Source organism: Mus caroli, chromosome 14 (genome assembly GCF_900094665.2).
Source record: "Mus caroli chromosome 14, CAROLI_EIJ_v1.1, whole genome shotgun sequence".
Lineage (NCBI taxonomy): Eukaryota > Metazoa > Chordata > Mammalia > Rodentia > Muridae > Mus > Mus caroli.
The window spans coordinates 6,497,038-6,518,903 of NC_034583.1; the positions used below are offsets into that span (position 1 = coordinate 6,497,038).

The 21,866-nt window shown below is 38.8% G+C and overlaps 1 protein-coding gene across 4 annotated transcripts in view; it reads left to right on the forward strand.

Annotated features, from left to right (window-relative positions):
* Synpr (synaptoporin) overlaps positions 1-21,866 on the forward strand; it is a 323,140-nt gene that overhangs the window by 176,062 nt on the left and 125,212 nt on the right. The window contains exon 1 of one of the 4 annotated variants that reach the window (XM_029468703.1): positions 5,180-5,198. The exons of the other annotated variants lie outside the window; for them this stretch is intronic. Within the exon in view, the coding sequence (XP_029324563.1) occupies positions 5,196-5,198 (3 nt within the window). The 5' untranslated portion in view covers positions 5,180-5,195. Of the gene's footprint in view, positions 1-5,179; positions 5,199-21,866 lie in introns of those variants that run through there. 4 annotated transcript variants of the gene reach the window in all.

Sequence of the window (21,866 nt, forward strand, 5' to 3'; positions counted from 1 at the left end):
AAGAAGAAGAAGAAGAGAGAGAGAGAGAGAGAGAGAGAGAGAGAGAGAGAGAGAGAGAGAGAGAGAGAGAGCAGGCAGGCAAGAAAGAAAAGTTTGCTTGTATCCCAGCATGCTGGGTATTCATAGAGAGCTCAGACAAGCCCAGTGAGTGGAGCCCGCTAGTTGAGGTATATATTTACCCATGCAAGTTTTATTAGAATAGTAATCTTTCATTTTGCCTCTGTATATGGGTCTTCTCAATTTGACATTTGGTTTCATTTTGTCATGGTGTTTTCTGAAGAGGAAATACTCAATGAATGTATGTTTGTGTGAATACATTACAACCACTTGGAATGTAGACTTCCTAGTAGTCTAGGCTATTGAAGTCTCTATAAGGCCAACTTGGAGGATAAAGTGTAGTTTGGTGAAATTGTTCAGAAATATAAAGAAATGAGATGTGAGGGATAGAAATTATGGTTTCTTTGAGGAATTAGGTTCTTTGTACCAAGTATGGGGTGGAATCTGTTAAATACATTACTCACCAAATTCTCTAGGAGTTCTGAGAAGTTGGAGACTTGACATTTCATAAAGGCCAGAAGAGGAGGACTGGTGTAGTTAGTGACTTATTCAATTACACAAGAGACATTTTATATTTTAGATCCAGGTCATGCTGAGCCCAGAGTCCAACCCTTCAGGTGTTGTGATACTGGAAAGCACCTATTCACAATCATGTCATGGCCCCACTGCTTGCTTTGTCCTCCAAATGAGACATAGGTCCCTGCCCATTCAGCTTGTCCTTGGCCTCCTCCATTCCAATAGAGAACAAAAGACACCAAACAAAAGCACCTTTTATTTTCTGAGCTGATGGATCCTGGGAAGCTCACATGTCTGTTAAGAGGCCACTCTACAGCACATTTCCCCAAGAAATGTCAGCTACCTGCTCTGGAACCCTTGTTCCCTCAGTAATCTTCCACTTAAAAGTTCTCTTTCTTTGGAGGCTCTCATTGTGTGCCGTGTTCCATGTTCTGCATCCTCTTGCTTATTTCCAATTTCAGATAGCTGTTTTATCTTCTGGCAATGCTACCCTGTTAAATTCAGATTCCTTTTCATGGTTAAGGCTTTATTGGGTCACAATTTTTCTCCAGGACTTTTCTGGGATACTTCTCTCATTGGTAGGCTTGGCTCTGAGACTCACAGACTGTTCGTTCGAATGAGTGTGCTGTACTTCTTGGGGTTGCTAAAATAAATGAACTCAAGATGGAAGATTCCTTGAAGTGCCATATCTAACCAACTTATTTGCTCTGATAAGAGGAAAGCTTGGGAGGATACAACTTCTGCCCCAACACTGGGGAGTAACTGGAACAGCAGGACCCAGGCACCCAGGAACTCCACCTGACCAGTAGCACAGATTCCTTCCAGTCTGGGCCAGTGCACTGAGCAGACCTTGGGCATGAACTCCACCGCCAGTTCTCAACACCCAGAAGAAGCTCCACTCCTAAGCATACTAACACAACCAGGATTCCAGGATCCCAGGAGCGTGGTCACACAAGGATCTCAAGGTCCCAGAGGCAGCTTGATTCTGAGGAGTTCTGACACAACCAGGATCACAGGAAGGACAAGCTCAGATATAGTAAAGGCAGGTAGCACTAGAGATAATCAGATGGCAGGAGGCAAGCAAAAGAACATAAGCAACAGAAACCACGGTTACTTGGCATCATCAGAACCCAATTCTCCCATCATAGCAAGTCATGGATACACCATCACATCAAAAAAGCAAGATTCAGATCTAAAATCAGTTCTCATGATGATGATAGAGGTCTTTAAGAAGGAAATAAATAACTCCCTTAAAGAAATACAGGTGTACATGGATAACAGCTAGAAGCCCTTAAAGAGGAAACACAAAAATCCCTTAAAGAATTACAAGAAAACACAATAAAACAGGTGAAGGAAATGAACAAAACCATCCAAGATCTAAAAATGGAAATAGAAACAATAAAGAAATCACAAAGAGAGACAACCCTGGAATAAAAAAACCTAGGAAAGAGATCAGGAGTCATAGATCAGGAGTTATCAAAACAATGCAACAGATAGAAGAGAGAATCTCAGGTGCAGAAGATACCATACAAAGCATTGACACAACAGTCAAAGAAAATGCAAAAAGCAAAAAACTCCTAACCCAAAACGTCCAGGAAATCCAGGACATTATGAGAAGACCAAGCCTAAGGATAATATGTATAGAAGAGAGTCAAGATTCCCAACTTAAAGGACCAGTAAATATCTTCAATAAAATTATAGAAGAAAACTTCCTTAACCCAAAGAAAGAGATGACTATGACCATACAAGAAGCCTACAGCACTCCAAATAGACTGGGCCAGAAAAGAAATTCCTCCTGTCACATAATCATCAAAATGCCAAATATACTAGACAAAGAAAGAATATTAAAATCTATAAGGGGAAAAGGTCAAGTAACATATAAAGGCAGACCTATCAGAATTATACCAGACTTCTCAGCAGAAACTATGAAAGCTAGAAGATCCTGAGCTGATCATAAAGACCCTAAGAGAACACAAATGCCAGCCCAGGCTACTATACCTAGCAAAACTCTCAATTACCTTAGACGGAGAAAGCAAGATAGTCCATGATAAAACCAAACTTACACAATATCTTTCTGTAAATCCAGCCCTACAAAGCATAATAGATGGAAAACATCACCATGAAGAGGAAAGTACACCCTAGAAAAAGCAAGAAAGTAATCTTTCAACAAACCCAAGAGGAAATAACCACACAAACATAATTCTACCTCTGACAACAAAAATAACAGGAAGTAACAATCACTTTTCCTTAAGATCTCTTAATATCAATGGACTCAATTCCCCAATAAAAAGACATAGACTAACAGGCTGGATACGTAAACAGGACCCAACTTTTGCTGCATACAGGAAATGCATCTCAGTGACAAAGACAGACACTACCTTAGAGTAAAAGGTTGGAAAACTATTTTCCAAGCAAATGGTCCCAAGAAAGAAACCATTCTAATATTGAATAAAATCAACTTTCAACTAAAAGTTATCAAAAAAGATAAGGAAGGACACTTCATACTGGTCAAAGGAAAAATCTACCAAGATGAACTCTCAATTCTGAACATCTATGCAACAAATTCGAGGGCACCCACATTCATAAAAGAAACTTTACTAAAGCTCACAGCACACATCACACCCCACACAATAATAGTGGGAGACTTCAATATGCCACTCTCAGCAATGGATATATCATGGAAACAGAAACTATAGAGAGATACAGTGAAACTAATGGAAGTTATGAACCAAATGGATCTAACATATATTTATTGAACATTTCATCCTAAAGCAAAAGAATATACCTTCTTCTCAGCACCTCATGGTATCTTCTCCAAAATTGACCATATAATCAGTCACAAAACAGGCCTCAATAGATACAAGAAGATTTAAGTATTTCCATGGGCCCTATTAGTGCACCACCGACAAAGGTTGGTCTTAAATACCAACAAAAACAACGGAAACCACATATACACTTGGAAGCTGAAAAAAACCCTATGCAATGATTAATTGGTCAAGGAAGAAATAAAGAAAAAACATAAAGACAATTTAGTAGTTAATGAAAATAAAGATACATCATACCAAAACTTATAGGACACAATGGAAGCAGTGGTAGAAGGAAAATGCCTCCAAAAAGAAACTGGAGAGAGCTTACACTAGCAGTTTGACAGCACACCTGAAAGCTCTAGAATAAAGAGAAGTAAATACACCCAAGAGGAGTAGACAGCAGGAAATAATCAAAATCAGGGCTTAAGTTGACCAAATAGAAACAAAAAGAACTATAAAAATCAACAAAACCAGGAGCTGGTTCTTTGAGAAAATCAACAAGATAGTTAAGTCTTTAGCCAGATTAACCAGAGGGCACAGAGACAGTATTCAAATTAATAAAATCAGAAATGAAAAGGGATACATAACAATGATCTATATCTTAAAATAACTATTCTGTTTGTTGAATATTAACAGTTGAAAATACTAAAATCATGTTCTACAAACATCATGGAAATATTGATAATTTTTCTCACTGTACTTTAAATTAGCATTTTCTTAATGTTTAACTTCAAAGAATTTTTGCTATTTTGAAATTTTAAAAATATACTTACTGATAAAATAATTTCTCTCCTAGAAACATTGATAATCTTTTAAAAGTAAACTGATTGTTAGACAATGTACACAGGTATATAATGCATTTTAAATGCTCTCTCACTATGTCAGGTGGTATCATATAAGGGCCTTTGAATATATTTCTTTTCTTTTTTTTTAAGATTTCTTTTTTTTTAATTAGGTACTTTCATTCACATCTCCAGTGCTATCCCAAAAGTCCCCCACACCCTCCCCCCACTCCCCCACCCACCCACTCCCACTTCCTGGCCCTGGCGGTTGGCCATCAGTGGAAAGAGAGGCCCATTTGTTGTACAGACTTTATATGAATATATTTCTTAATAATTCACTTTTAATATTGTATGCTCTTTTACTATGCTTAATTCCCAAATAATATGTTGTATGTTTTGCAACAATTTAGTATTCAACATTAGATATAGGATCCTCAGTTATGAATAGTAGTAAATGTTCATTAATGATATTTTTGGGTATGAAAGGATATTAATATAAAAGGAACAATTTTTATGTATTATTTGAGTCTCAAAATACTCAATTTTATTAATATGTTTGATGTATAAAATGCATTTAAATAATAAAAAATTTTAAGAGGGAAAAAAAAAAGAGACAAGTGTGAAAGAACCTGGATATAACCACAATTAAACTGTAGCACTTGCTAATGGAATTCTCAGTAGGGTAAGTCCTAGTATGTGGTGCCCATGAGGGGGAAGAAACTCACTGAAGGATTGCACAGGCCTAACGAGTCCAATGGACACTTTGAAATTTCCACCAGCTTTGGTCCAGAAAAGATGGCTCTGCTACCTCTGTTAGTCAGTGACATAGTATGTTGTTAGTCCCTTACTCTTGGCTGATACTTTGATATTGATACTGACTGACTTAATGCTGTTGCTTTCGTTAACCCAGAAAGGAGGAGTTTCAAACTGTTTCTTATGGATAATTATTCTCACGTGGCTCCTTCTCATTCTAGTTATGAATGTACCTTTTTGGAAAACACTAGCATTTGGGCCACCAAACTGCTTTTGATATATGGTGAGTAGTTGAATTATTGCATTTAGTAAAGTCTACCTACTAGATAGACTAATTCTTCCTCAAATTGCTCAGTTTACATTGTTTATACTATCTCCATCTTCATTTATACTGTCTCTTTCTTCATAGTCTCTCTTGAATAATATATATTGCTTTAACCTTTACTGCATAACATACCCTCTTTAAATGCAATGGCTTGGAACCATGTTGTATATGTAAATCAATTCTCTGCATTAGTAATCTGGCCTGACTTATGCTGGGTTGAATATCTGCTGGTCTTAATTGCTTATTGCTATATTCATTTTTCCAATTAATAAGATGGCTTTCTTTCTAATGGTTAGTTATCTGTCTACTAGGAAAATGAGGGCCACTAAGCCACCTACCTCCTATCATCCTGTGGACTGCACTAGGCAGGTTTCAAGCTTCATGGCTACTTAGGGCTCAGGTTTGAAATTCACATTTCACTTTGATCACAATGTTTTGGCCAAAGAAAGTTACAAGGTCAACTCGGATTTAAGGACTGAGTAAAATGACCCTATCTCTTAGCAGGGGGAACTAAGAGTACAGCAGAGATTTGTACCATCTTCTGGATGGTCAAGTGACTTCAGCAATACCAGTCTTTCTAACTCCCTTGTAGAATCCACACATCTGCTTGTGCGCATCTTACCTGATTATAGGGCATCCCAATGTAGACACAACTATTGATTCCCTTTCCCTATAGGTCATTTTTATTTTTAAAAATTGTCTACTGCTTTTAAATGAAAGCACTGGGTTCATATCATCTTTTTCTATCTCTAAGCTCATTAGATTCCCTGAGAATCCATCTGGAAAGATCTCTCAGTCCTTGACTTCCCATCACTTATATTCCTCCTTTCTTCTTTAGTTTCCACACACAACTCATCGGGTATCTTCTCTCTCATTTAATCCATCTCTTCTTTCTCCTGCCTTAATACCTTCTTTCCATAGCTCCTCATGCCCCATGAAGCAAGGAGACATTATCTTGCTTAACCCATAATTTCTGGTTCAGTTCCAAATTACTTGTTCAAACTGTGCACTGACTTTCAAGTCAAGTGTGGAAGTTCAATTCCACACTTGAACAAAGGAAGGCCCTTCTGCAGCCTGAAGACCTATTCATTTGCCTCTCTTTCTTCAGTCACATGACATTTTCTCCAACTCTTTTAATGAGTTTAAACTCTACCCCACGTCTGGAATCAGATCCAGGAATTGTCCTCTATAGAGTCACATCTCAGCAATGTCTCATTTCCTGTTGTCCCACCATGCCTTAGTGAGGTACAATTTATTTTTCATGGAGTTATGCTTTAGCTTAAGTTAATGCATTGTTTGTGTTGTAGGAAATTTTCTGCTCTTGAATACTTTGATGTCCACAAGCACAAAGAAGCAAGTCATGTTTTCATTGTGGATAAACCAGATCTCACTGGACTGGATAAGGGGAAAATGTGTATTCAGCAAAACTTTCTGCCTTGAATTCTTGAATTAAATCTCTCATTTCATGCAATCATCTCCTTCACGCAGATAATTGTCACTGTTACTTTAAAAAGCAGGACTTACTACGGTCACTGCATCATACCCAGGGAGCTGGGGTAGGGACTCTGTAAGAATCCTGCCTTTTCCACTCAGTCTCTAGCATTGCTGTTGGTTGATTTCCATCACAGGAAGTTGTAGAGAATGTAGTATTATTTCATTCACAAAGTCACCTAGATGCCTCCCTTGCCCACTTTACCTACCATCTGACTCAACATTAAATAGCATTGCTCTAAAATCTGTCCACTTCTTTGTACTTCCATCCTTAGGCTACTTTCTGCTTTGCAACATCCTACAGAGTCTATACTGTTTTATACTCTTATCCCATTGTATCTTTCTTCAAACTATTGTTTACACAACAACAAGATTATTTCTAAATTAATGTCTACCCAAGTAGCTCTGTGTCTAACATACCACACACTATCAGATTATATGCTAATACTACACAATAGCATGCAGCACCTAATTGTTTTTCTACCTCATCTCTCCCTAGGAAAATCTTATGGCACTGCTTTTTCTAGTGCAGTCCCTCAAATACATTGTGCTCCATCTGCACAGATCCTAAACCCATGCCCTTCTGTCTTCCACGACATTCTTTCTTCTCTGAATGTCCTTATCTATTTTTATACATCTTTCAGTCAACATAAATTATCTTCATGGCTTTTAATCAATGATTCCTGCATCAAAATATAAGCTCCTTGAAGCCAAAACCCTTCTTAGTTTTGCTATTCAATGCAGTAATGGAGCCCAGCAGTATTTAGACTCTTCTGCATATTGAGTATTCAATAAATAATGAATAGTTGAATGGCAGAAGGAATGAACAAGTTAATAAATGAATTAATGAATACTTAGTTATGTTCTAGTCCTATAATTATGCATAAATATGTAAGACATGTAGTATCTTCTCTTAAAGCTTATTTTATCATTGAAAGAGATGGATATATGAATTATCTAGTGTTTATAGGGTTAAGTAGAAGCTTAAAGACAGAAAGACCGGTTTTACCTTGTGGTGGAGAAAAAGACCAGGGAATAAATATAATTTTAGATAACAAAATGCCACTAATTTGGAGGTTTTACACAAACCAATTTTCTAATTGTGGAAGTTAGAAGTTCTAGATTCAAGGGCTCCCCAGGGCTGTCTTCCTTCTATAGGTTGTCAGGTAGCCTTGTTTTCCAAATTCTGCAGATGAGCTAATTCCTCAATGCATGGCATTTTCCTTATCATTAAAGCCATTAGCCTAGATCAGTCATGTTTAATTTTATTCTCTTTCTTGTTGACCTCTAAATATATAGCTAGCTACTCTCTTTTCCCTAAGAGCCATCAGGTAATGCCACTGGATTCAACCAGATGAGTCAAGATTGTCATCACCATGTAAGGTAGTTGTGTGGTAAATTAATACATAAACATCTGTGGGGGCTTTGATGTTCTGTTTCCACAGAATGGTAAAATATCTTCAAGGGGAAAATGGGTTTAAACTTAATGGTTAAACACAAAAATTGTGAGCTAGCATGATGACTCAGTGTTTAAGAGCATGCACTGCTCTTCCAGAGGACCTGACTTCCCTTGCCAGCATCCATGTCATACAACCTATGCCTAATTGTAAATTCAGCTCCAACAACTTTGGCCTTCACAGGCACCTGGGCCCACATTCACCCAAATCTATAGGCATAATTAAAAAATAATAAAGTCAAAGGTACCAAAAATTGAAGCTACAAAGCAGGCAAAAACACTGGAAAAGAACACACCTAGAGCTCTTTAGGAACAACAGTTATAAGTAATGTGCTGTTGGCTAAAGAACTATATGAGTCTAGAGAGGGAAGCAAGAGCCTGAAGACGGGATACCTTGTGAAATGTGGTAAGGAAGGTAGGAAGAACCATGAAAAGTTTAACGTAAAGGAGAGAAGTATTACAAATGGAAGGACAGCTAGTATAGCAAATGGTATCCTGGAACAAGACCAGAGGAAGGTTCAGATGACAGAAAACCACACCAGCACCCTACAACAATGGCCTGAGCCACCACACTTAGATGAACTATAATTGATATCAAGAATAAAGAATCAGTGAAGTTAGGTGACTGAATGATGGACACAGGAATGCTGGCTGGATTGTTCTGGTAATGGAATAGGATGAACAGGTAGAGATGAGGTATATCACAGATGATGCTGTCCACATAATTTCTAAGAGAAATCTGAAAGGAAACAGTGGCCTTGAGATGGTTGTTAAACCCACAGTGCTAAAGCCCATACCATAGCAGAAATTCTCTTAGTGCTTAGAAAATGGATTTGTTTTCTCATGTGCAGTATTTTATTGGACCTGCAGCATTAGGAAACAGAACAATATACTAATTACTAAAAATATTTGCTTCCTGTAAGGCTAGTTCTATGTTCACCAGTTCTTTCTACTTTCGAAACTCTGGCCTTTGTCTTCTGGTCCTTCCAGGGAACATAAACACATCAGCTAATAGAAGCAGACACAGCAGCCTCCTCTTTTTACTTGAGCAACGCTGACACCTTCCTACATCTTTGTTCTGGCCTTTTCCTGGACTAATGTCAAGACATCGCTTCTAATTGGCTTTCCAAAAGCCTCTGCTTTTGTTAGACATTTGGATCTCATCCTAGCATCTGCCACATTCAGTGCAACTGTGAAATTGCTAGGACTCAGAAGGAGCCTAGGTCCTCAGTGTTGTCATCCCAATGTTAGCTCTGCTTGCCTTTGAATGCTTCGTGGTATGGATGAAGTTCAAGAGAAGAGCAGTGTCCCTGGCCTTGGCTAAAAACTCCAGCCAGATGGTCTAGGGTCTGTGAGTGCCACTGCCTTTCTGTATGATGTTAGACAAGTTGTCCTGTTATGGGGCTCAGTCTCTTCAGTATAAACAATAACATCTATTTTGCATGGATGCTGAACCAATCATTTGAGTTAATGGATGTGGAATATTTTACTGTCACACAGTCAAAAGCCTCAAATTATCAGTTATTCTCTAATGAGTATGTTAGTATTAGCAATTACTGGAGAGTAAAATAAATAACAAGAACTTTTTGTGTATACATGCAAATTCTTAATGAAGACCCACCTAGTGTTGCCTGGAGGTCCTTTCTTTTATTTCCTCACTATGCCAAGTTCTTGTCCTCCCCCTGATTGTCTGCCCAGGATTCTCCCTGTCTAGCTCTTCCTCTTCCTATGTCTAACTGTGCCTCCATCTTTCAGGCATGAGTTCTTCCCACAAAGGATTCTCTCCTATTTACCCTATCTGAGAAGGGGTCGCTAGTGCCAGTGTTCTCTACTTAGCTCTCTTGCCTTGACTAAAACTTTATGTGTATCCTTTATTTGTGTAGTATCCATCAGTTCTGTCAGACATTAACTGCCAAGAAAGCCTCAGCTTATATACAAGTACACACTTGCTCACACATACACATGAGGGGAGAGAGAGAGAGAGAGAGAGAGAGAGAGAGAGAGAGAGAGAGAGAGAGAGAGAGAAAACTTGGCACTTAGAATGTAATCAATAAATGCTTCTATTTTAAGAAATGAAGCCCTCATACTCTGATCAAAAGAAAAGACCATTCCAGGAAAACATAGAATTATATCGATGCACCTTTAATTTAGGTCACTGAGCTGTGTGCATTGTTCCACAGTCTGAGTGTTGCAGTCATTAAAAACAAAGGGAAAGAGAGGCACCCTTCCTCTATTGTATAATGATAAAAGTGAGCTGAGACTTTTCTTTCCAATGCTCATATCCTCATGTATCTGTTACAATCAGAAAAAAAGATGAAATCATTAGACTGCAAAATTATTTCTGTATACTTCAGTGTGTATCTGTTAAAACATGCATCCCATGAGGTGCTGAGAAGATGATATATCCTTTTGTCTTAGGATAAAATTTTCTGTAGATATCTGTTAAATAAATTCCTTCATAACTTCTGTTAGTTTCCATGTGTCTCTGTTTAGTTTCTGTTCCCAGATCTGTCCATTGATGAGAGTGGGGTGTTGAAGTCTCCCACTATTATTGTGTGTAGTGCAATGAATCCTTTGAGCTTTAGTAAATTTTCTTTAATGAATGTGGATGCCCTTGTATTTGGAGCATAGATTTTCAGAATTGAGAGTTCATCTTGGTAGATTTTTACCTTTGATGAGCATGAAGTGCCCCTTCTTGTCTTTTTTGATAACTTTTGGTTGAAAGTCGATTTTATTCGATATTAGAATGGCTACTCCAGCTTGTTTCTTGGGACGATTTGTGGATACTTCGTTCCTTCTTAGAAGGGGAAACAAAATACCCATGGAAGGAGTTACAGAGACAAAGTTTGGAGCAGAGACTGAAGGAAGAACCATCCAGATACTGCCCCACCTGGGGATCCATCCCATAAACATCCACCAAACCCAGACACTATTGCATTTGCCAACAAGATACTGCTGATAGGACCCTGATATAGCTGTCTCTTGTGAGGCTATGGCAAATACAGAAGTGGATCCTCACAGTCATTTGTTGGATGGAACACAGGGTCCCCAATGAAGGAGCTGGAGAATGTACCCAAGGAGTTGAAGGTGTCTGCAGCCCTATAGGAGAAAAAACAATATGAATTACCCAGTACTCCCAGAGCTCATGTCTCTAGCTGCATATGTAGCAGAGGATGGCCTAGTTGGCCATCAATGGGAGGAGAGGCCCTTGATGCCCCAGTATAGGGGAATGTCAGGACCAGGAAGCAAGAGTAGGTGGATTGGGAAGCAGGGGGAGGGGAGAGGGGAGAGGGAATTTTCAAAGAGGAAACTAGGAAAGGGGATAGCATTTGAAATGTAAATGAAGAAAATATCTAAAACAAAACAAAACAAAACAAAACAAAACAAAACAAAACATGCATTCCCAATAGACCTGTGCAAAGAAAGCTGAAACACCATAAGGTTTGGGGGCTTTCAATGGGCCCCTTGGGCACCACTTTCATTTCCCTTGAATGGGAAGTATGCTGGTGTGCACAGCTAGTCCCAGACCATCATGGACACTGGACTCCTATGCTCCAGAGAGAAACATATCAGCTGCCACAGAAATTTCATGCCTCACCCAGTGCTAAGCACATCCCCAGGGACAGTTTATTCCATTAACAATCAGCAGGATGCCTCACCTAGCTGCTGAGGTCTTCCATGTTCTTTCAGCAGGTTTCCTTGAAGGATTTTGTTGTTTCTTTCTGAAATCCAGGATACAACAAGAGTTCTTTTACCTCAGGGTAATTTGTAGTTTACCATTTCACCCTTGTTAAAAACAACAGCAGTCGCAGCAACAACAACTAAACAAACAAAAACCGCATAAATACAAATCCTTGGTTTAAAAAAAATAGATATAACTTTAGTACATATTGAAATAGTAAAAATGGGAGTAAATATTGACATAACTCTAAAGGAATTATGGAATATAAGTATGTATTAGGAGATTGAAAATGTAGACTAGAAGACCTCAGGAATGGCCTGGGAAGTACCATGCAAGCAATAACTTAACCTCCAAACAGAGATTTCATACACAAGGTTTGTCACCAGCTGTGAGAGCCACTCACCCGCACTGCTCTGTAGGAGTGCTGATTCCTAGCATGAGGTCCTTGGGCCCCTAAGTTGGTCTATTACAACACAGCAAGGTGTGTCCAGAACTGTAGATATAGTTTTAAAGTATATGCGTGGACAATTTTTGTTGGATTTGGTCTAAAGATTGCAATGATTTTCCCAGGAAAAATTGAAGCAGAAGAGCAGCTGATAGCCATCCTGCCTATTACCCGTGCCATCGCAGCCATTTTACCTATTACTCATGCCTTTGCAGCCACTCTATTACCCATGCCATTGCGGCCATTTTACCTATTACTCATGCCTTTGCAGCCATTCTATTACCCATGCCATTGCGGCCATTCTGCCTATTACCCGTGCCATTACGGCCTTTGAGGTGACCACCATTTTTTTTATTCTTTTTTTATTAGAAATTTTCTTTATTTACATTTCAAATGCTATCCCGAAAGTTCCCTATACTCTCCCCGCGCCTTGCTCCCCTACCCACCCACTCCCACTTCTTGGCCCTGGTGTTCCCCTGTACTGGGGCATATAAAGTTTGCAAGACCCAGGGGCCTCTCTTCCCAGTGATGGTCTGCTAGGCCATCTTCTGCTACATACATATACAGCTAGAGACACGAGCTCTGGGGGTACTGGTTAGTTCATATTGTTGTTCCACCTATAGGGTTGCAGACCCCTTCAGCTCCTTGGATGTTTTCTCTAGCTCCTACATTGGGGGCCCTGTGATCCATCCTATAGATGACTTTGAGAATCCACTTCTGTATTTGCCAGGCACTGGCATAGCCCCACACAAGACAGCTTTATCAGGGTCCTTTCAGCAAAATCTTGCTGGCATATGCAATAGTGTCTGCATTTGGTGGCTGATTATGGGATGGATCCCCAAGTGGGTTAGTCTCTGGATGGTCCATCCATTCATCTTAGCTCCAAACTTTGTCTCTGTAACTCCTTCCATGAGTATTTCATTCCCTATTCTAAGGAGGAATGAAGTATCCACCCATTGGTCTTCCTTCTTGATTCTCTTGTGTTTTGCAAATTGTATCTTGGGTATTCTAAGTTTCCTATCAGTGAGTCATGTCAAGTGACTTCTTTTGTGATTGGGTTACCTCACTCAGGATGATATCCTCCAGATACATCCATTTCCCCAAGAATTTCATAAATTTGTTGTTTTTAATAGCTGAGTAGTACTCCATTGTATAAATGTACCACCACCATGTTTCCCACAAAACAGTTTCACTTCATTATAGGTCCATGACAAACTTGTTAAGGAACACCTGACACTGGTATTCTTTTTAGTGAAACAATGTAAGACTTCTCCAACAGCATCAGTTCTTGGGCAACATTCCTCTCACACTCCTTTGTGTATAACACATATAGTTTTTTCCATTAGTAAGTTGTTATGTATCTCTCAGCAGTATTCAATACAAAAGACATTGAAATGTTTATTACATATACAATAGCAATAATTCAATATAGTTTCTAATTATTCCATGTATTTTTCTATTTTTTTTCATTTTCTTGAAAAAATATCTAGACTTTAAAAATCCACACACTGTAATAACAATTGTACCTTAAAGTTTGTCCAAAAATGTTTGACATTTATTTGTAATGAGTGTCTCAATATTGTGTACTCTCCTCCCTCTTGAGGCATATAATATTTAATCATTTCCCACTTTGCAATCTGCCATCAATGAATACAGTTGGTTTGTTAGAGATTGTGTCTTAGTCAGTCAAAGCTGCTACAATAGTTCCATAGGCTTGTCAGTTTAAACATTAGAAGTATATATTACAGGTGTTGTCAACAAGGAGACAAAATTCAAAGTTCTGGAAGTCTGGGCTTAATTTCAAGGCTTCCTCTGTGACTTTACTCTCCTGTGTACTTACTGAATGTATTTAGAGATCAAGATCAGAATAGAGCTCACTTGCCAGGTGGTAGTGGTGCACACCTTTAATCCCAGCACTCAGCAGAGGCTGGCAGATCTTTATGAGTTTGAGGCCAGCATATTTTATAAAATTAGTTCCAGGACAGCCAGAACTGTTACAACAAGAAACCCTGGAAAGAAAGAAAGAAAAAGAGAGAGAGAGAGAGAGAGAGAGAGAGAGAGAGAGAGAGAGAGAGAGAGAAAGGAAGGAAGGAAGGAAGGAAGGAAGGAAGGAAGGAAGGAAGGAAAGAAGGAAGGAAGGAAGGAAGGAAGGAAGGAAGGAAGGAAGGAAGGAAGGAAGGAAGGAAGGAAGGAAGGAAGGAAGGAAGAAAGAAAGAAAGAAAGAAAGAAAGAAAGAAAGAAAGAAAGAAAGAAAGAAAGAAAGAAAGAAAGAAAGGAAGGAAGGAAGGAGGGCTCTCTACTATTTCTTCTTATAAGGACACTAATCTCCCAGGGAAAAGGTCTCATCCATATGTCTTTATTTAATATAAGTAATTAAATAGCAATATATGCATTTCTGATGTTTAAATCAACAAGTCTGTGGCATTTGGTTGTAGCAACTTTGGCTGACTAAGACACAACCTTTAACATACCAATTGTATTCTTTCATTGTACACTGACTTCTTTTGTGGCACCAGCTTTAAAGACAGACACACCAGGACTTGCGGTTTTAACATATAATGTTGGATGTATTTAGCTCCTGATTACAAGGGGCAATATATAATTTTATCAAACCTTTACATTCTTAACTAAGAATTTTTATAATGAGAATGTCCTTCTCAACTTTTGATAAATGTTCTTAAAGTAAACAGGTGATGAATGGTAGTTTTTTAAAATAGGGTTAAACTGTTTGCTCACAAGTATCCTTCAATATTAATGAACTAAAATTTTTATACTATGATTCTTAACCTGTAGATTTTAGTTATTATTCTCTCCCTATGTGATTGTGGATGAAGCCTCTTGACATTTCTACAGCATGGTTTTCCTGGGTCTGCAATAAGGATAAGGATGGTTGCTGTTTTACATACAAAGGAGATAACAGTGACAGGTGAAGTCTCCAGGGCAATCCTGGCTTTAAAGAAGCAGCTGCTACATTCACTATGTAATTACAGATGAAAACATGACTTTAGGATCCTCTTTATCTGCTCTGATAGAATATCTGGTCTTATAGTTTTTAGTATGTGCCTTTTTTCCGGAGACAATGTCTCACCATGTAGCATTGTCTGTCCTGGACATTGTCATAATGTAGAACAGGCTGGCCTCAAACTCACAGATCTGTCTGCCTCTGCCTCCTTGGTATTGAAGTTGCATGTGTTCCACATGCTAGCGGATTTTTTGACTCTCTATTTAGGTTTGTTTCTTTTCCATTAAGAATAAAAATTATATATCATGGCAAGTTTCCTATTGTTAAAGGGTTAGTTACTAGACAAGAATCGTATTTAAGATCTGGACCCTGGCTTGCAGGTTACGAGACATAATGATCAGAATAAGTGTATGCATGTGCTCAAAGCTGACTGTAAAAGAAGAGGTGTTCGAAGGAAAGGTAATCAAATCTGAATGCATAATTATTTGCATGTTCCAAAGTATTCTGAATAGATATGGTTGTGGGACACTTCTAGGATTCCATTTCTTAGGTGATGAGCTTAGCTATGAGGTCTGTGTATACACATGTGACTGCCATGGCTAAGCTTTGATCTCATTTAGCAACGAGGATAAAATATCTTCCCACCTTAAATGGATTGCTGCTATTCTATTAATAGCACTATGTACTTTCATTAAATTAGGAGTAGTTTTTTTTTTTTCAAGAAAAGAAGAAGGGAGATGAGAGTAATGGCTGCTTAATGACTCTTCTGTCTGGTGAAAAGACACTAATTGAATACATCCAATTGATCATGGATCAATATTTTTTTCTAAAACAACCGGATGGTAGTCTAAGTTATTTTGTGGATGTAAACACAACTCTGTGTGATAAAACATTTAAACTTAAGAAGGCATGGTAACTACTCCGAATTAGAACAGTACTGGATTCCAACAGTTGTTTTATTTTCTGTCCAAAAAACACTGGCCATTGCATTCTGGACCTGCTATAAAATCAAACAGGACTGAAGGTCATGACTCACCTTCAGTTTGAAAAAGATTCTATTCTGCAAAGAATAGACTCTGTTCACTTATTCCAATGCGCACCACTGAACTGCAGAATAATGACTGTGTGCCAGGAATTTATTTTGCTTGTTTTCCTGTCAAATAGAAGTGTGCAATTAACATTTCTATTATTATTTTCTTTACTGCAATAAAGCATATATAGAGGTATTACTCTGTTTTCTGTTGCTGTAGTAAAATACCCAAGACTAGCGCTTCATAAACAAAAGCTTATTCAGCTGAAACTTTGGGATACTATAACCTTAAACAGAGTGGTTGTAATTAAAATACCCTCCAGTATATCAAATCTCAGGTGGCAGGAAGGCAAAAAAGAGGGAGGGAATCACAAGGCCAGATAATGGTAGCATGATAATGGGAAATCCATCTATTTGTTTACAACACCCATGAAAGAACTAACCAGGGTCTTATGGTAACTACCTTGATCTGTCCCGAGAGCTATGCTGTCTAATAACAATTCTAAATTTATTCTGTGTAATTGCTTAGAGGCCAGCTAAATTTATAATTCTAAGAAAAAGGGTTTTTACATGACAAGTATATGTGGTTATTCAAAAAAAACCATACAAAATAATTAAAAAGAAAAGTTCTATTTCTAATTCCATTCTCAGTAGTAATGGCTAAGCCCTCAAGTGCTTTCTTTCTAGAGCTTCCCTGTGCAAATGAATATATATCTATTTGTTTGAATATTTTCCTCTATAAATGCTGTAAACTTGTGTTATGTTTTTTCTTTTTTTCCTTTACAAAGGGTTGTATACAATGTTTCATGTTCTATCAGCAATTCATCTTTTTAAAATAATATTTTTGAGATTATAATATAATTATATAATTTCCCCTTTTTTCCTCCCTTCAAACCTTTCCACAAACACTCACTTCCCCACTCACTTTCAAATGCATGGTTTCCTTTAATTTTTACGTTGTTGTTACTTACACAAACACACACACACACACACACACACACATACACACACACACTCATATTCAGGGCTAAGCATTTGGTATTGGTTAACCAGTTGCCAATTGGTGTGTTCTTTCCTTGGGAAAGACAATTTCTCTCACTCTCAGGATTCCTTAATTGCCTGTAGTTCTTTGACTAGAGTTGAAGTCTTGTGACCTTTTCTTTGTTTACCTTACCATGTCTATTGGTTAAATGCTCATGGTTAAGCAGCTGTGTTTGTGAGACTTCATAACAGTTCTGAGACATAATCTCATAGCAAATTCCCTCTTCCTTTGTCTGTCATAACTCTTCAGGCTCTTTCCCACAACAATCCTACTAGACATGATTTCATTCTTGTTGAGTAGATCTTAAGTCCAATTAGAGAGCTATTGGTTACCACCAAGGTATGCATGCCAGTCCTGTGCCCTTAGGGATATCATGCTAGGCTGGTAACTGTTGTCGTTCATAGGCACGAGAGCTGGGTAGGACTCTTGGTTGCTTTTCTCTTTTATGAGACATGTTTTGCTACCATAAAAGCTAAAAGAGAAGAGGAGGCTTTCAAGTTAGTTCCAAGTACTATAGCTTTTCTTCATGGTTTTATTTTTATAATCATGAAGCTAATTTCTAAATTACTTTACTATTTCTACCTTATATTTATTTTAAATATTTGTACCAATTTTATGAAGGAGAATAAAAATCAAGTACAAATTGAAATTTCAGCCCACTTAGCCCACTGCACATAGGTATGGAACCCTACTAGCACTGTCAAGGAAAAGATGACTAAATGCTGAATGGGTGTGGCTCTGCTGACTTACTTCAGTGGCATACCCTAGATGTTTGATTTATGATAACTGGGCCCAGACACAACCAATAATCATAACAACCTAGCTCTAGACTTTCATGTGTATTGACTAGAAACTCCTTGTATTTGTTTAAGTCATTGTTGATCAGGCTTTCTGTCACCTATAGCCAAGTGCTTTGGTAAGTGAGCTATCCCTAGGTTTCAGGATTAAGAAAACAAAAGTAGAAGCTTCTTTTGCCATGAAAGTAAGATGAAGTTCCCCACCTTGATGGCCAATATGTCACTAAGAAGCAATTCTTCAAGTTTGCTTTAACCTGGAAAGATCACACATAGCTCAGGCACATACAGTTTTTTAGTATCATGAAATGGAATGTAGTGTAGGTGACATATCAGAGACACCCAAGGATACAGATAATAATATACAACAGAGACATAAATCATATACTTATTTTGGGGGAAAGGATGGTATATGTATGTGCATGTATGTGTACATATATATGTGTTATGTGGAGGTGACAGTGAGCACGGATGCACATTTGTGTAGAAGCCAGAGTACAAACTCAGATGTTGTTGCCCAGGTGCTGTTCAGCTTTTCCTGAGCCGGGGTCTCTCATTGAACTTGAACTTGCCAAGGAGGCTACTGGCTGACCATAAATTCCAAGAAATCACCTGTCTTCCCCTCCTGAGCGATCAGATATTTTAGTACATAGCAAATGAGGGTTCAAGCTCTCATACTTGCAAGACACGCACTTTGTGGACTGGTCCATCTACTCAACGCCATGGAAAGGAAGATTGATACAGTTCGATGCAATATCCTCAAATTAAATAGAATTCTACTTACTCTCAAGGATCAATTCACATTTTATTTCCAGGGAAATATCCAATTTGAGGTTTTACAATATTGGTCACAAAAAGTCTTTGGAGTCAAAATAGTTCCTGTGGGTTCATTAATATAAACCGATGGCTTTAGGGCTGCTTGGTCCATTTCCTTGAAAAGTTCTCTTTCCAATAGAAGAAAAATTAAAAGGAGGATTAAACAAAGTTCAGCCAACACAGAAGGTTAAGCTGCAAGGTGCTATGGGGGCGGGGTGAAAAGTTAGAACTCTGCTGTGGAAAGTGCAGAGTTTGGTTTGCATTGGAAATACCTTATACTATGTAGTTCTCACTTTTTCAAGGTAGTATTGACATCATCAACTCTATAAACAGCTGTGCTTCCAGCAATGCTCTTCATGGGTACTGAGAACAAGTAGCTCATCAACCCAAGTCACTCACAAAAGGAAGGGGGAGGGGAGAGGGGGCAGGATTTGAACCCCCTTATCCTCTATCTGTGGAAAGGTTGAGCTGTTCAAAAGCAAGCAAGCTTGCTTTTATATCCCCAGCTGTGAGAGGCTACCAATTAAAGGAGGGACTTGTCAAGTACAATTGGCATAATCTACTCACAGCAAGCTGTTCAAATATTTGGAGCAACATGACACCGGTCCCTTCTCCTAAAGGAAGGCCCTTGTTGCTGTTAAGGGGATGCTGGGATGCTGAGAAAGGCATCCAGCTTTGTCCTGCTGAAGCTCATTCAGTCCTCTCTTGGCTTTCTGAATCTTCATGTACTAGAGAAAGCCTCTTCATCAGGCTCACAGCAGCTGTTTATGCATAAGTCTTTCCATAGCAAGTGTCAGGTCACATCCTTGAGAAGGAAGAGCATAGGCTATAAAGAAAGGCAAATGTGAACTCAAACTGGAACAATTTCACTTAGCAACAATCACTGTGACTCTGGTTGTGCCCTTTGGTCTTATTTTCCTCATCTGTGAGATGAAGATATGGACTGTTGAGTGGACTGATAATATGCTTACAGGAGAAACTGACACTGAGAATCAATCCAATGCTGCTGCTGCTGCTGTGTGTGTTGGGGTGTATATGTATTCTACAACTTCAGCTGTCTTCTATCATTTGCTTTCAATAGGTCTTTCATTGTCCTGAAACTCTACTAAATAGGCTGGTCTAGCTGACAAGCACCCTCCCAGGGAAGCACTTGTTTCTGCCTCCCATCTCACCATTACTGAAACTGTGGTCACCCACCACAGCACCATGTCCAGTATTTTTATTTCATTTTTTGGGGATCCAAACTCTGGACCTCAGACTTGTGGCCCAAGTTCTTGACATACCAAGCCATCTCCTCAACTCCAGATAGGAATATTTCATTATTCCCATTTCTATTAATATTCACTTGATAGCAGTCATGATCTACCTATATTATTTCAGCACAGGAGGACTACGTGGATATGGAGACATAGTTCTCTTTACACAGGGTTTTGCACATTGTCAAGGAGTGTGAGACCTGTTTTCCTCTTCCAGCTGTTTCCAATACACATTTTATACGGCCAGTGGTGGGGCTTTGTATATCTATTTGGTCACACCACCTTGCACTGAAACCTAGGACCTATTAAGAATGATGTTTCTTTACAAAATTCTGACAGTCTATTGTTTGTCTTTGTGGAAAATAAGCTCTCAGTTGCAAGTTCTAGGCTCTACCATCATAGCATGAAAGCAGTCATGGAGTGTGCAGCTGCGGATGGCCCTGGAGCCATAGTTTTTGGGATCTCTCTGAAACAATACTTAAAAGGCTTCTGCCTGCTTCTAGAACAGACAGTCTGACCTCCCCATTTAGCTACAATTGTGCCAACTTCCCAGCCCAACTGCTAGTAAGTGCTTTTGCTATAAACTAGAAAAATGACTAATTGAGTAAAATAAAAAATGAATGAAAGAACAATATTTCTATTGTTGGACACAGCTCTATTGGAGTGGAGGTCCTAGCCCAGGGTACTGGAGACAATGCTGTGTAGGAGTACCTCTGATTCTTCAGCCTTCTTCCCTTCCAAGCTCGGGTAGTTTGAGAGTATCTTGGAGTTGACAATGGTTAAAATGTTTATACATGGAAACTGGCACATAGTAAATCACAATTTCCCCAGTGGAGATCTGATTGTTGGTAAGCACAGCCTATTGATGACATGAACAGCAACTTTCCCACCCCTTCCTGCCATTCTTCTTACTCCCACCCACTTATCCCAAGCATCCTTCATGCCCGAGGTTGCATGCCAGACTGTGGGGGAATTCCCTTCTTGGCTATGCTTCACACTTTACAAAAACACTACTTAACCTCATATTTTGTCTTTTTCAAAAACATTGCTTTTGTGCTGGAGTGGTGATTCAGTGGTTAAGAGCACTGACTGCCCTTCCAGAAGTCGTGAGTTCAGAAATATTGCTTTCAACTGTGACTTTCCAAATAACCAGGAGGGTTAATAGCATTGTTGCATGATATTCTTCTTAGAGTCATTGCACTCCCATGTGTGTCCTGCTTTGAGAGGAAAGTTGGTGTCACTCTGTGCAACAGTGTCACTCCTGCTATGCATCCTGGTTCACGGATACCTATTAAACCATGGGATTCAGACTGGAGCCATCGATCATCCCAGACAGAAACAAAATGAGAATTCATTGCGGGAGACTTAATTTGCTCTCCTGAGCTCAGAGGAGGCAGCCAATTATTTCTATAGCTGGGCAGAGACTTTGCCCTTTTCCTGACATACCCATCTCTCTGTACTTCAACAATGCTACATAGTAGATGTCACATTACTTGCCTGTTGAATGAAGCAGTGGGTTAGTCTTGGCTTACCATGAACTGATGTTTAGAAAAGCAGGGTGATTTTAGGGTCTCTTAGCTAGGAAATGGGCTCAAAGTCCAATGTGTTTTGTTGTGCCACCCAGAGTAAAGAATTTATGTGGATCACTGGAA